Source organism: Leucoraja erinacea, chromosome 4 (genome assembly GCF_028641065.1).
Source record: "Leucoraja erinacea ecotype New England chromosome 4, Leri_hhj_1, whole genome shotgun sequence".
Lineage (NCBI taxonomy): Eukaryota > Metazoa > Chordata > Chondrichthyes > Rajiformes > Rajidae > Leucoraja > Leucoraja erinaceus.
The window spans coordinates 54,665,413-54,682,407 of NC_073380.1; the positions used below are offsets into that span (position 1 = coordinate 54,665,413).

A 16,995-nucleotide genomic window follows, 5' to 3' on the forward strand; every position below is an offset into this window, starting at 1 on the left:
GCACACAACAAAAGCTTTTCATTGTACCTCGGTACAGGTGACAATAAATTAAACTCAAACTAAACAAAACATGTCCTTCCAACTTCTATACTCAAGGACACGAGGGATTAAATTCTGGTTCATGGATGGTAATGTTCTTTTTGCCTTCCAGGTACCTCAGTCATGCGGATAAATGCGACAGATAAAGATATTGGTGAAAATGCCATCATTCATTACAGGATCATAGTGGACACAATGAAGCAAATGTTTTCTTCCTCAATTACTGGAGATATCAGAGTAACAGATCCGCAACTTGACAGGGAGGTTTGTGAAAGTACTTCTCATTTTTGTGTTACTGTATTGGAGACAAATAGAATGCAGAAACAGGGCCTTGGACGCCACAGAGTCTACAATGCCCTTTAAACCCTCATTTACATTAATCCTACTAATTAGGGTGGCACAATAGCTCAGCTGGTTGAGCCGCTGCCTCACAGAGCCCGAGTCCCAGGGCCAATCCTGACCTCGAGCGCTGCCTTTGTGGAGTTTGCAAGTTCTCCCTGTGTCCATGTGGGTTTCCCCTGGGTGCTCCGGTTTCCTCCCACATCCCAAAGACGTGCAGGTGTGTTGGTTGTGTAGGAAGGATCTGAAGATGCTGGTTTACACCAAAGATAGACACAAAGTGCTGGAGTAACTCAGTGGGTCAGACAGCATCTCTGGAGAAGAGGAATTGGTGGGGTTTCGGGTCGAGACCCTTGTTCACCTATTTATTTTCTCCCGAGATGCTGCCTGACCCGCCTCATTACTCCAGCATTTTGAATCTGTCTACAGATTTGTAGGTTAATTGGCTCTTGTAAATTGAGAGAAATTCTTTCTTTTTGCATCCAAACCGCAGACCTCACCAAGGCAGTACATAAAGAGTCACTGTGTCCCTGGCGCCAACAAGGTTATAAATAGTTAATCGAACACTCTTAATTCCTGGCAGCGGTGAACCAGGCCTGCAGCAAGCGACCCCCCCACCCACCACCGTGTCCTCCTTCTTTCTCGGTGGCCCCCCACCAGGTTGCTACTGGTGCCCTCCCCCCCCCACACAGACACTCCGACAGCCACTCTTGCTCTCGGCTAATGACCTTTCCTGCTGTTTCTGCTTCTTCAGACGCAAGATTTCTACACCCTGACTGTTGAAGCTCGTGATAGGGCTGGGAATATCGAAGGTTTACACTCAACTGCAACAGTACAGGTGAAGATTATGGATGTCAATGATAACATTCCCACTGTGGAACAACCTACGGTAAGGTTCTGTCCCCAGGCAATATTGTTAATATAAGAATTAAGAATGATATGAAACAACTGAAATTGTTTAGTTGAGTTGAGTTTAATTTATCATTGTCACATGTACTGAGGTACAGTGAAAATTATTTTGCTGAGTGCTATCAACTATATGGGTTGGACATCAATTTTCCCACATCCTCGGTTCCAGAGCCTTTTTGGATTATCGTTCCTTATGTACTAACAGAGGTCATGTGATAATGAAATGTCATATATACCCCTCCCGTGGCTCTAAGGCACCATGGAATGGTAGAAACTTAATTAAACAAATAGAGTCATAGTTTGAAAGCAGGCCCTTTAGCCCAACATGCCCACACCAGCCAACATGCCCCAGCTACACTAGTCCCACCTGCCCGCGTTTACATAGAAACATAGAAAATAGGTGCAGGAGTAAGCCATTCGGCCCTTCGAGCCTGCACCATCATTCAATATGATCATGGCTGATCATCCAACTCAGTATCCTGTACCTGCCTTCTCTCCATACCCCCTGATCCCTTTAGCCCCAAGGGCCACATCTAACACTCTTAAATATAGCCAATGAACTGGCCTCAACTACCTTCTGTGGCAGAGAATTCCACAGATTCACCACTCTCTGTGTGAAAAATGTTTTCCTCATCTCGGTCCTAAAAGATTTCCCCCTTATCCTTAAACTGTGACCCCTTGTTCTGGACTTCCCCAACATCATCCTGCATCTAGCCTGTCCAACCCCTTAAGAATTTTGTAAGTTTCTATAAGATTCCCCCTCAATCTTCTAAATGTTGACCCACATCCCTCCAAATATGTTCTATCCATGTACCTGTCTAACTGTTTCTTAAATGTTTGGAAAGTCTCTGCCTCAACTTCCTCCTCTGGCAACTTGGTCCATACACCCTCCACACTTCGTGTGAAAAAGATACCCCTCAGCTTCCTATTAAATATTTTCCCCTTCACATTAAACCTATGTCCTCTGGTGCTCGATTTGCCTACTCTGGGCATCTACCCAATCTAATCCCTTTCATGATTTTAAACCCTATAAGATCACCCCTCATCCTCCTGTGCTCCAAGGAATCGAATCCCAGTGTACTCAACCTCTCTTTGTAGCTCAGACCCTCTAGTCCTGGTACCCTCCTCGTAAATTTCGTCTGTATCCTTTCCAGTTTGACAACATCTTCCCTGTAACATAGTGCCCAGAACTGAACATAATACTCTAAAGGCGGCCTCACCAACATCTTGTTATTATTTAGCTTCTATGTTGAGCTAAATAATAAATGCAGCAGATGGAGAAACAAAAGACCGGCCTAGCTCAGGGCAGCGTCCTTGCTCCGGTGTTGTTCAATGTATTCACTAATGATCAGCCAGTGTTCCCAGGGACAAGAAGCTTCATTCACGCTGATCACCTTGGAACAGCAGCCCAGAGCATTTACATAGATGAGGTAGAAGCTGCCCTCTCATCATCCGTAGACAACATGACAAACTACTACAAGGACAATCAACTGATAGCAAACCCTGCTGAGACCCAGGTTAGCCTGTTCCACCTTCGTAATTGCGAAGCTGGGAGGAAGCTGTCCTTAACATGGAATGGTGTCCCTTTGAGACTCTGTGACCACCCTGTCTACCTTGGGGTCATTCTGGGCCGAACCTTCTCCTTCACGCAACACATTGAAAGGGTGAAGGGCAAAGTGAGGACAAGGAACAGCCTCCTACACAAGCTGGCAACCTCGTGGTGGGGCACCAATGCATCCACACTGCGGTCAACTGCTCTTGCGCTGTGCTACTCTGCTGCAGAGTATGCTTGTCCTGTTTGGGAGAGATCATCTCATGCGAAGAAAGTTGATGCCGCCCTTAATGACAGCTGCAGATGCATCACTAGCTGCCTAAAACCAACGGATGTGGATAGCTTGCATGTCTTGGCCGGTATTGCTCCACCAGGAATCCACAGATCAGTTGCCGGTAGAACTGAACGTAGTGGGCAAGTTGGGGACACCCGTCATTCCTGTCACTCCCATCACCCAACCCCAAAACGGCTGAAGTCGAGGAAGAGCTTCCTCCACACAGTCCAGCCACTGTCACAGTCTCCTCAAGCACCGGACTAGCCTTGTGGGAAAAGAAACGCAGTGAAAACCACCACCATGTAAAGATGCCAATCCCAACCAAGGAACAGCTACCACCTGGTCACAGGTGTGACAGGAAGACCAGTCGGCTTCGTACAGGGATGGGCCGATGCTAGACCACTATGAGCAAATGGGACACAGAATGTGAATGTGGAACATCTGTACAATCCATGCCACACCCGCTGAGATGCCCACTGCTTGGTGAACAATGCTGCCTGGAAGATCTAGCGGAGGCAAATGAGGCGGCTGTCCACTGTGCAAGAGCCTGGCCAAACATGGGAAACATAGATGATGGACATGAAAGAAGAAGACCAACGTCTTGCACAATTGCAACGTGACCTCCCAAATTCTAAATTCAATACTCTGACTGATGAGAGCCAATTTGCCAAATCACTTTTTGAACACCCTATCTACCTGCGACTCCACCTTCAAGCAACCATACACCTGCATTCCTATGTTTAAGAAGGAACTGCAGATGCTGGAGAATCGAAGGTTACACAAAAAAGCTGGAGAAACTCAGCGGGTGCAGCAGCATCTATGGAGCGAAGGAAATAGGCAATGTTTCGGGCCGAAACGTTGCCTATTTCCTTCGCTCCATAGATGCTGCTGCACCCGCTGAGTTTCTCCAGCTTTTTTGTGTCACCTGCATTCCTAGATCCCTCTGCTGTACAGCACTCTCCAGAGGCCAAATGGTTATTCACTGTGTAGGTCCTACCCATGTTAGACTTCCCAAAATTCAATGCCTCACATTTCTCTGTATTAAATTCCATCAATCATTTTTTCGGCCCACCTGGCCAATTGAGCAAGATCCTGCTGCAATTTTCACAACTATCTTCGCTATCTGCAAAACCACTAACTTTTGTATCATCAGAAAACTTGCTAATCTTGCCCTATATGTTCTCATCCAAATCATTGATATAGATGACAAACAGTAACGGGCCCAGCACCGAACGCTGAGGCACACCACTAGTCACAGGCCTCCAGTCCGAGAAGCAACCTTCCACCATCACCCTCTGCTTACTTCCATGAAGCCAATTTTCTATCCACTCAGTTATCGCTCCTTGGATCCCATGCGATCTAACCTTCCAGATCAACCTACCATGCGGTAGCTTGTCGAATGCTTTGCTGAAGTCCATGTACACAACATCTACAGCTCTGCCCTTATCAACCTTTTTGGTCTTCAAAAAACTCAAATCAGATTTGTGAGACATGACCTCCCACGTACAAATCTATGCTGACTATCCCTAATCAACTTGCCTGGCTAAATTGTAATTGTGATTAATTTGTAATTAATTTATTACCCAAGTATGTAAACATACAAGGAATTTGATTTGCCAACCGTCATACAAAAAAAAAGCACATGAAAATTAAATATAGACTTAAGCAGCCACCACCAGTTGTATAGGGCTCTGGTGAGACCACACCTGGAGTATTGTGTCCAGTTTTGGTCTCCTAATTTGAGGAAGGACATCCTTGTGATTGAGGCAGTGCAGCGTAGGTTCATGAGATTGATCCCTGGGATGGCGGGACTGTCATATGAGGAAAGATTGAAAAGACTAGGCTTGTGTTCACTGGAGTTTAGCAGGATGAGGGGATATCTTATAGAAACATATAAAAGGACTGGACAAGCTAGATGCAGGAAAAATGTTCCCAATGTTGGGCGAGTCCAGAACCAGGGGCCACAGTCTTAGAATAAAGGGGAGGTCATTTAAGACTAAGGTGAGAAAAAACTTTTTCACCCAGATAGTTGTGAATTTATGGAATTCCCTGCCACAGAGGGCAGTGGAGGCCAAATCACTGGATGGATTGAAGAGTTAGATAGAGCTCTAGGGGTTAGTGGAGTCAAGGGATATGGGGAGAAGGCAGGCACGGGTTATTGATAGGGGACAATCAGCCATGATCACAATGAATGGCTGTGCTGGCTCGACGGGCCTCCTCCTGCACCTATTTTCTATGTTTCTATGTTTCTACAACGGCGTGTGAGAATCCCCAGGGCACACAGCATAAGCGGAGAACCACAGCCATCAATTCAATGTCTGGGCCACACACACGCTCATTCACCATGAAGTGACCAGAGTTGGACCCACTGTTGTCACTCTCTCTGTAGTCCCTGTCCTCCCGAATTGTCAGAAAGTCGTCCACAATCGCACTAGACTCCGGGATGTTCTCATGGAGCCATGTCCTGTCGTGGTTTTAAGACTCAAAGTTTGGATAAGTCCTCCAACCTGACAAACAGCCATCCACCATTACTCTCTGGCATCTCCCATACAGCCACTGTTTAATCCCTTGCTACTCTTTACTTAACCTTCTCAACCAACCTTACTTCCTTATTTAACCTTCTTAACCAACCTTCCATGTGGAACCTTGTCAAAGGCCATCTAGACAACATCCACCACCTTACCCTCATCAATTAGAAACATAGAAATGAGGTGCAGGAGTAGGCCATTCGGCCCTTCGAGCCTGCACCGCCATTTAATATGATCATGGCTGATCATCCAACTCAGTATCCCGTACCTGCCTTCTCTCCATACCCTCTGATCCCCTTGGCCACAAGGGCCACACTAACTCCCTCTTAAATATAGCCAATGAACTGGCCTCAACTACCCTCTGTGGCAGAGAGTTCCAGAGATTCAGATTCAGATTCAGATTCAGATTCAGATTCAATTTTAATTGTCATTGTCAGTGTACAGTACAGAGACAACGAAATGCATTTAGCATCTCCCTTGAAGAGCGACATAGCAAACGATTTGAATTAAAAATAAATAAATAAGTGTCCGGGGGGGGTGATTGGCAGTCACCGAGGTACGAGAACCGAGAGTTCACCACTCTCTGTGTGAAAAAAGTTCTCCTCATCTCGGTTTTAAAGGATTTCCCCCTTATCCTTAAGCTGTGACCCCTTGTCCTGGACTTCCCCAACATCGGGAACATCGGGAATTTCTCTAATAACCTCTTCAAAAAATTCAAGATTAGTCAAAACATGACCTTCCAGTCACAAATCCATGTTAATTCTTCCTAATCCAATCCTATTTATCCAGATTCTTATATATATTATCTTTAAGTATCTTTTCCATTAATTTGCCCACCACTGACGTCAAACAACATTCTTGTTAGAACTCTGCTCTTTTCTCACTTCTTTGTCCTCCTGTTCACTTACCTCAGGGCTATTATCTATTTGTACCTGCGGGACAGCCCTCATGTAAGGATTGAAATGGTACCAGGTAGATCAACCTTCTACCTGAACATGGGTGGGTGGTTCGGAAAGCTCATACATACACCTTGTCTCCAGGTTTAAAGGGTCCTTCCTCCTGGTCCACCTCCAACAGCTTTTACTTTGCCTGTGCATAAATAGACTTGTATATCATAATTAACTGGTGCATATACTTCTTAAATTCTACCTCTAACTGTTCCAAACTCGGTCCCTTGTAAGGACCTCTCCATTGTGCCACCTACATAGGTCGGCCAGTAAACATCTCATGTGGTGTTATGTGGGTTATCGGTTAGTTTGGATGCAACATCTATTCAGTGCCAATGGCAGGGCATAGATCCAATTCAACTTTGTAGTTACACAAACCTTATTTATATTAACCTTCAATGGTCCATTTATTCTTTCCACCGTGCCTGTGACTGCAGGTGTTACACACCCAAATTTGTGTTTTGCTCTAAGGGCCTGTAGCGCCAACTTGACTACTCCCTGAATGAAAACAATCCGTTGTCAAAGCTGATTTCTGTAGGTCTACCAAACCTCTTAATTACCTTATTCATCATAAACTACACTACAGTCTTCACACCTAAATCGATCCAAACTTACTCTAGACGTAACAACAGCTTATCATCCTCCAGATGCTGTCTCTGGCTGCTGCGTGGGCACTTTCTTATGTGCTTGGCATTTAATGACAGCTAGTGCCCCTGACTTCAATATTGCCATTATCAGGTCTAACTATACTGCTAACTTTTCATGTGGTCTCCGTTGCTTTTCTCAAAGCCTTTCTATTTCCCTACTGCTCCAAACATGTGACAGACCCCATGAACATATGATTAGTTGGTATAAACTTCATCTTTCTCACTTTCCCTCATGTCACATGCTGCTCTTAAAGCCTTAACGTCAGAGGAGGAGGAGCCATCTTGGGGAACGGCTGCTAATCAGCAGCCGTCCGTTTAATTCACTTTTGTTTTTGTAGTTCTAGTGAGTCCTGTGCCTTTTTTGTGGGAGAAATGGACTTTTTAATGTGGGGGGAAGGGGGTAACTATATTTCTAGGTCCCTACCTGGTCGGTGAGGCAGCTTTTTCTCCGGGCTGCCCCGTCGACCCGTCCTCGTGGCCTACCAGCGGGCGTGGAGCGCTGTTTCCTGGCGGGGACCGCCCAGCACCTCGGCTTCGTTGGCGGCACAGCGCTGGAGCGCTATCGCGGAGCGGAGTGGGCGATGCCTTGCCTGGGTCGCCGCGCTGGATCGACGCGCTGGAGCTCCGGTGAGCTGTGACCGCCGAGTTCATCACCTCTGGGCTGCGGGTCTGCGGAGTGGAGCGGGCGGCGCCGACTTCAACATCGGGAGCCTGGGAGCTCCAAACTGGCGCGGCCTTGTCGGCTTCGGAAGCCGCGGTCCCCAGTTAGGAATCGGCCGTTCCAGGTGGTCCCGCCGCTGAGAGGACTCTCCCGACGCCGGGGCAAGATCACCCGGTGAGAACGGCCAGGAACATCGGGCCTCCGTAGAGGCAACTGTGGAGGCCTCAATAGTCCTGACTTTGGGTGAACTGGGGATGGTCTAATCCCCTCCCTATCAGTCAGGTTCATGAGTGCTGTGATTGGACTGATTCAGATCGTGATTAGTCAGACTCACCATCACTCAACATCTGACCACACACCACTCCCGTTAATTCCAGACAAAGGAACACATTTTGTCTTGATCTCTGAAAGAATGCTGAAAGAACAAGCAGCAGAAAGAATGCAGCAAGCTTATCTTCACAAACAGTTAAGAAACTCAGTCCTTACACCTCCTCCATCCTTGTATTACCGTTATTATATTACCTTAATATATTCTTATTGCAACATAACCTTACACTGTTATTATTACTACTCTACTTTCTGCTATTCTACAATATTTTATCACTGTGTACACTTCCTGTTACGCACTTACCTTAAATTCGTATTTTGCCCGTACAAACCCCTGACCTCTCAGGGCAGTATCCACGAAGTCTTAATAAACTCTTAATACTATCACATTACTTTCTTATCCACAAATATTATTACTCACACCACACAGCGCAGCCTTCTCGGACAACCCTCCGGGCAGCCTTTTTGGAACAATTTAGTGCCAGATTCTTGAGTCGGAGAGACCTTCTAGCTACCTAGGCACTTCTGTGTCCCCAATGGCTTATCATGAACAACAGGTTATTAGTCCAAATGAAGCGGAAAAAACGCTTAATTTTCAGGTGGTCACCTTTGTCCTGTTGTCCTTAACAGCCACATAAGGGGCTGGGAAGGCCCTGGGCTACTTGTCTTTTAATGAATGGTCTCTTACCGACCCTGCTCGCTGCGCCAATTTTGTCGTGGTTTTAAGACTCAAAGTTTGGATAAAATGACGCAGACACAGAGAATTCTTCAAGAAGACGAAAAGTCTTTATTTGCAAACAAATTCTGGCTTGGAACATTCAGAGACAACACGGCCTGGTCGCTCTCTAATTGTTCTTCTATTCATAAAACCAGACAGCTTTTTAGCCTTATCTTCGGCTACTTGGCATGCATGCTTCTGTAACTTTAATCTCTAACTATGTCCTTGCCCTTGAACTTTAATCTCTGAGCCTACCATGGTGTTCTAGCTAAAGGCAAAATAAAAAATAAGAAGCAACTTGTTTTTGTGCCTTGGTGTCTGATCACATAAAAATAGCTGACATCTGCGAGCTTTAATAAATGTTTTAAGCATATTGGTTATATGTCTACACACAAAGATACAAATGGTGCAGAAAGTAAAAGTAAGAAGTAACCTTTTTAATCTTCTATATTACTTCTATATAGTCTTCTATAGTCCCCGCAGACACTTGAGATCACTACACTCACGGCACTCCCTCCGAGTCCTTACCAGTGCCGGCAGCAGGTCCACTTTGTTTTTTCGGTGACCTCACATTCTCCACTGTGATGGAAGGCAAATAACGTATACCTTCTTTTCTCCCGCGGTCGGGGCGATCGAAGCTCCCGCAATAGAATACTCTCTAGCAATTTTCCATCTTAGATGTTAAGCTATTGTTCCCAGCATTTTCCCTGCAGCCCTTCCTGAATAGAGGCACCATTTGCCACCCTCCAGTCTTCCTGCACCTCTCCTGTATTTAAAGATGACTCGTAGATTTCGACCAGGGCTCCAACAATTTCCTATCTGGTTCCCCGCAATGTCCTCGGATATATCTAATCTTGTTCTCCACTTCAGTATGAGGTAACCGTGGAAGAAAACCGGAAATATTTTGAAGCCCTCCTAATGAAGGTACAGGATGCGGATCTGGAGTTCACTGATAACTGGTTGGGTCACTTTGAAATCATCGAGGGCAATGAAAATGACCACTTCAGGATTGAGATGAATAATCAAACCAATGAAGGAATTCTGATTGTCCAGAAGGTAAGGATGCCACCCTATCCACCTGTGACACCAATGTAAGGGGCAGCCCAGTGACACAGCGGTAGAGCTGATGCTTCACAGCGGTAGAGACAGGTTCAATCCTGACCTCGGGTGCTGTCTGTGTGTGGAGTTTGCACGTTCTCCCCGTGACAGGTCATGGGGAGAACGTACAAACTCTGTGAGACAGCACCCATATTTAGGATTGAACTCGGGCCTCTGGCGCTGTATGGCAGTGACTTTACTGCAATGCCATCGTGCTGCCCCACTTGATGGGCAGAATGGCCCAAGTCTGCACCTATAAACTTATGAACTTAAACAACTTTGTAACAAAGTCATTTAAAATGTGTTTTATCTCTTGATACAGTTGTACCTTTTGCTGTTTCCTGTTTTACACTGGGAGTTCTTTCTTTCTTTGCCTGACCCAGGAGTTAAACTTTGAAGAAATGGAACACATGAATTTGGTCTGTCGAGTATCCAATAAGGCACCGTATCACCACACTGTGGATGCGACCATGATGAAGCAGCCCTTTGAGATAAAAGTCATCATACAAAATATGCCAGAAGGCTTTGTGTTTAAGCCCAGCAGACTGGAGACGACAATGGCCGAAAGCAGCTCATCCGGGAGGACGACCCAGGTCATTGGTATTTACCCAGCAGTTAGTGCAGACACTGGAGAACGGAGTGAAAGTACAAAGTAAGGAAAACAACATCCTATTCATCAAAACACAAAAAGTGCTGGTGGAGTTCGGCAGGTCGGGCAACTTCTGTGGAGGGAATGGACAGGCGGCATGGTCTCTGGTCGGGACCCTTCTTCAGGGCGGCACGGTGGCGCAGCGATAGATTTTCTGCCTCACGGTGACCTCTGTCCGACCCTGAATACAGGTGCTGTCTGTACATCCTACCTGTGACCACATTGCATTTCCCCGGGTGCTCCGGTTTCCTCAAACCCTCCAAAGACGTACAAGTTTTAGGTTAAAATTATTAAATTGTCCTTAACATGTGTTGGATAGTGTGTGTAGGATAGGGTGATCGCTGGTCAGCGTGGACGCAGTGGGCCGAAGGGCCTGTTTCCACGCTGTATCTCTAAAGTCTAAAGTGGAGATGGTTCACCTAACCATCACCTATCCATTTTCTCCGGAGATGTTTCCTGACTCACTGAGATACTACATTTTGTGTTCTACACAAGATTCCAGCTTCTGTAGTTCCTTCTTTGTAGTGGGAGGAAAGGGGAGAAAGCTGAAAAGAGAGGTGAGGCCAGGACAAAGCATAGGAAGTGATAGAAACAAGGAACTGCAGGTGCTGGTTTACAAAAAAAAGACACAAAATGGCCGGAGTAACTAATCAGGTGAGGCAGCATCTCTGGAGAAGGTGAATAGGGTAGTCTGAAGAAGGGTCCCGACCCGAAACATCACCTGATAATGTTCTCCAGAGATGCTGCCTAGCCCGCTGAGTTACTCCAGAATTCTGTGTATTTTTCCAGGCAAGTGATAGATGGATACAGGTGAGGGGGATGGTAAGTGTTTGATTGGCAGATGGGTGGAGGTGAAAAGGAGGCAAAAGGGTGTCGAGGATAAGGAGAGAAGAGGAGGAGTGAAATATAAAGCCAGAGGGATAGATGTGGATGGAAGGAGGGGGGGGGGGGATAATAGGGAAATCATCATCATCATCATCATCATCATTGTTGTTGAAATCATCAACAGGCACGGTGCCCTACAATGTCATGTACGACAGTGATCGCAACTTCTACTGAAGTGTGGATGGCCGTTTGCTCGCTAGGAGCTCATCCACCCTTTGGCAGTTTTTTTTGGTCCTGCCTGTGGCAAACCAGGTGGGGGAGACGGTTTAGTCGTCGACTATCAGACCATGGAGCAGGTAGCACGGGATTACATGGTACCCGTGGCGGGGGGGGAACTCCCCCCAACCTGACCGGAGAAGACATAAGACATAAGATTTGAGTATAGGAACAGGGAGGTTCTACTGCAGTTGTACAGGGTCTTGGTGAAACCACACCTGGAGTATTGCGTACAGTTTTGTTCTCCTAATCTGAGGAAAAACATTCTTGCCATAGAGGGAGTACAGAGAAGGTTCACCAGACTGATTCCTGGGATGGCAAGACTTTCATATGGAGAAAGACTCGGCTTGTACACGCTGGAATTCAGAAGATTGAGGGGGGATCTTATAGAAACTTACAAAATTCTTAAGGGGTTGGACAGGCTAGATGCAGGAAGATTATTCCCGATGTTGGGGAAGTCCAGAACTAGGGGTCACTGTTTAAGGATAAGGGGGAAATCTTTTAGGACCGAGATGAGAAAATCATTTTTTACACAGAGAGTGGTGAATCTGTAGAATTCTCTGCCACAGAAGGTAGTTGAGGTCAGTTCATTAGCGAGATTTAAGAGGGAGTTAGATGTGGCCCTTGTGGCTAAAGGGATCAGGGGGTATGGAGAGAAGGCAGGGATGGGATACTGAGTTGGATGATCAGCCATGATCATATCGAATGGCGGTGCGGGCTCGAAGGGCCGAATGGCCTACTCCTGCACCTATTTTCTATGTTTCAAAGGCATAGCAGAATCTGGACATGAGGGCAAGAGGAGGTCAGGGATGGGAGATGAGCAAGATGACTGGTGGGAGAATGGGATAAGTAGGTATGCACTGTGGTGGAGGGAGAGGTAGAGGAAAGAGAGGGGGGGTTTAGGTGAGGGGTGGGGGGCGTTTATACTTTATTGGAGAATTCAATGTTCATACCATTAGGTTGTAATCAGCCTCTCCGGAATATGAGGCGCTGTTCCTCCAGTTTGTGCCTCCGTCCTTTTAATCCTGTTAATTTTCATTTGTTAAATGCAAAGTGCTAATGTGTGCACTGTTCCCTTCTTCAACAGGTATGCGAAGGATAGTGACAAGGCTAACTGGTTGACTATTAACAAGGACACTGGAGAGGTTACATTTGATGGCGTGCTTGACCGCGAGTCTGAGTATGTGATTAACGGGACGTACACTGCAACAGTTCTGGCCATCACGCAGGAACGTGAGTAAATGAAATGCAGTGGGCACAAATTAGACCAGTTTAGTTTATTATTGTCACGTGCGCCGAGATAACATTAGCTGTTAGAGAAACAGCTCGAGCCAACCATGCTCATGCCCCATCTTTAGACTCTCGAGATACAGCGCGGAAACAGGCCCATCAGCTCACCAAGTCCGCGCCAACCAGCGATCACCCCGTACGCTAACACTATCCTACGCACAACTTACCAAAGTCAATTAATCTACAAACCTGCATGTCTTTGGCGTGTGGGAGGAAACTGGAACACCTGGAGAAAACCCACATAGTCAACATACAATAGAAAATGTAAATATAGTACTATGTAAACAATATAATTAACCAAAATAAAAATATATTATATTTATATACACTGAACCTTTTCATTTATCATATAGTATTTATTATATTATTATATTATAATTTTTCACATGTGTGTGTGTATATGCATGCGTGTGTGTGTGTGTGTGTGTGTATGTACGCATGCATATACATATACGCATACATGTATGCAGGCATACACATGCATAAATCAGACAATAATATTGCCCAAAGTCTAAACCATTGTCCCCAGGTCTATGTAGTTCAGAGCTTATTTGGAAGTTGCTGTGTGTAATAGCCTGATTAGCACCAGCTTTATGAAATCCGATAGCAGGGTGACCAAAATTGAACACAATATTCTACCTACAATATTCTAAATGTGGCCCCAGTAACGTGTTATACAAATGTAACATAACGTTTGGGATTCCTGTCAAAGAGCCACACCGCATGGATACCAGCCCTTCAGCTCATCTTGCCCTTGCCGATCCAGATGTCCCATCTACATTGGATGGGGCAATGTCCCAACTCCTATACTCATTGTTAGCAGCACCAAGACCTTCTCTCTCTGCTCTCTCTCTGCCACAGGAGACTCCTACGACACCAGCACTGGAACCATTATGATAAATGTAGATGATGTCAACGATCACACTCCCAGCTTCGAGAACATGCAACCATGCATTTGCAGTTCAGCAAAATATTTGAGCGTGGCTGCGTTTGATCCGGATGGGCCGCCATTTGGAGCACCATTCCATTTCGACGTACCGACCAACAAAATGTGGAAGCTAGGACGCACAGACGGTGAGACTTCCGAGAGAAAACACCATCAGATTTATTTACAGTACATTCAAAGTACACAGCGGGATATGGATCAGTTACAGAAATGGGCAGAGAAAGGCAGATGAAGTTTCATCCTAGCCAGAGTGAGGTGTAGTACTTGGGGCGTTCAGACCTTGAGGTCCAAGTACATAACTCCATGAAAGTGGCAACACAAGTAGAGAGCGTGTTAAAGAAGATATATGGTATGCTTGCCTTCATATGTCGTGGCATTGAGTATAAGAGTCGTGTTGTGGCTCTATATCAGGGGTGGGCAACCTACGGCCCCAGGGCCAAATGCGGCCCATAACACAAAATCATCCAGCCCGCAGGTGGATTTTTTTTCCCGTAATCATCCGGCCCGCCGAGCTCTGGCTGTACCACATCCTGCGCAAAGCCGCCGGCAGGGCCGCCCGCGCACCTTCTGTGAACACGCTTAAGAAAGAACTGCAGATGCCAGAAAAATTGAAGGTAGACCAAAATGCTGGAGAAACTCAGTGGGTGAGACATGCAAGGATTGCACGAGGCTTCCTTACCCGCTGAGTTTCTCCAGCATTTTTGTCTACCTTCTATGAACTCATGATCTGATGCCTGCCATCCTGGGTGGGATCCATGTGTACACGTAATAGATGTGGCCCGTCATTCACTCACAGACATGCGTCCTGGCCCCTCTGCAGAACAAGGTTGCCGCCCCCTGCTCTATAGTTTAGAGATTCAGTTCAGAGATAATAATCCACTGGGTGGCCCTGCATTGGCTGCCTCGCAAACAGTCTGTCTTGTCCTATTTCTTTTTTGTTTTTTAGTGTGAGTTAAATGTATGTTTTAGTGTTCTTTAGCTTGTTTTATGTGGGGGGGTTGGGGGAAACTTTTTTTATCTCTTACCTTGACGGAGATGCGATTTTCCCCGTATCATATATCCATCCACACTGCGGCCTAACATCATGGAGCTAGCGTCCTCTGCTGGAGACCGACTTCAGGAGCTCCAACCGCAGGAGCCTGCGGGCTTACCTTTGTGGAGCTGGCGATCACTGTCAGGGATCGACCTCGGATGCTCTAACTGCGGGAGCCTGCGGACTTTAACATCATGGAGCTTGCAGTCCCTGGTTAGGGACCGACTTCGGGAGCTCCAATCACAGGAGCTTCGATCGCCTGCCGCGGGAACCTCGATCGCCCCGACTGCAGAAGGATCGACTGCCCCGACCGTGGGAGAATAAGGAGGAAAGAAGATTAGACTTTATTTATAGTAAAAATAAAATTAAAAAAATAAAAAAGATTAGACTTTATTGCTTTCCATCATAGTGAGGAATGTGGGGAATCCGTTGTGCTCAATGTTTTTGTTAACTTTGATGTAGTTGTGTGGCTTGTTGCTTTTTTTAGTAAGGCTGTAGGGTAAATCGAGTATCACTGTACCTTAATTGCTACACGTGATAATAAAATAAAATACCCTTTGAAGATACCATAGCGATCACCCCGTACACTAGCACTATCATACACGCAATTGTACAAACCTGTACGTCTTTGTAGTGTGGGAGGAAACCGGAGCAACCAAGGAATACCCACACGGTCACGGGGAGAACGTGCAAACTCCGTACAGGCAGCACCGTAGTCAGGATTGAACCAGGATCTCTGACACTGTTAGGCAGCAACTGTGCCGCTGCACCTCCATGACCCACAAGAATATAATCTATGATATGGATCAACTGCAGGGATAGGTGGGGAAATGGCAGATGGAGTTTTATCCCAGCAAGTGACGTGTTGTGGGAGGTTGCTTGTAAGGGGAAAATATACAATTTTACTTCGGAGTCACGTGAGTGACTATGTGAAGGCCCCGCCAGCACGCTTGCGCGACATATCGTCTCTCGCATTGCACAATGACAGGCTGGTGGCGCGCTGCTCCAACAGCTCAAACTTATAGGTAAGTTTTTTTACTTTTCCAGGTCTCTTTTTTATTGCAGGAAGCTTTCAGAGCTCCTGCTGGAGGTTCGGGGTCGGAACCCTGGCACCACCCGGCTCTCTTCTACAGGGGCCGCCGGGGGGGGGGAATCCCGGCTGCGAATATCGCGGGGATATCCGAAACCCGACCACAGACATCGTGGGGAAGTCCTTCTTCAGGGACTGCGTGGGAAACCCCGTTTGCAAAGCCACGCTGGCTCAGGGGAAGCCCAAAACACAAGGGAGCATACAAAGGGGTAATCCCGGCTCTCGACATCGCAAGGATCCCTGCTACAAGGACCGCGGGGGAACGCCAAACCACGGGGAGAAGCCTGGCTGCGGGGACCGCGGAACCTGGGAAGACCGCTGGCAACCCGACTTTGGTGACCACGGGAAGACCACGGGTAACCCGACTTCGGAGACCACGGGTAACCCAGCTTCAGGGACCGTGGATAACCCAGCTTCAGGGACCGTGGATAACCCAGCTTCAGGGACCGTGGATAACCCAGCTTCAGGGACCGTGGATAACCCAGCTTCAGGGACCGTGGATAACCCAGCTTCAGGGACCGTGGATAACCCAGCTTCAGGGACCGTGGATAACCCAGCTTCAGGGACTGTGGATAACCCAGCTTCAGGGACCGTGGATAACCCAGCTTCAGGGACCATGGGAAGACCACAGATAACCCAGCTTCAGGGACCTTGGGAAGAACACGGGTAGAACCGTGCTTGGGGGACACCTCAGCTACTGGGACCGTGTGGAAGACACGGCTAGGACCGCAGAAGAGCGGGTAGCCAGACGCGAATTCAGACTCGGGCTGCCCGAGGAGGGTAAGAGCTAAAACAGGAGTCTGAAAGGCCTAGACTGAAGTCAAGCCAGGAGGGTTCCCCTCCGACA

General features: G+C 46.9%; 1 protein-coding gene across 1 annotated transcript in view; it reads left to right on the plus strand.

Moving 5' to 3' along the window:
- LOC129696426 (desmoglein-2-like) overlaps window positions 1–16,995 on the plus strand; it is a 69,295-nt gene that overhangs the window by 35,132 nt on the left and 17,168 nt on the right. The window contains 6 exon segments of the mRNA XM_055634307.1: window positions 152–303; window positions 1,133–1,267; window positions 9,812–9,997; window positions 10,423–10,691; window positions 12,877–13,022; window positions 13,941–14,153. Coding sequence (XP_055490282.1) covers window positions 152–303; window positions 1,133–1,267; window positions 9,812–9,997; window positions 10,423–10,691; window positions 12,877–13,022; window positions 13,941–14,153 — 1,101 coding nt within the window.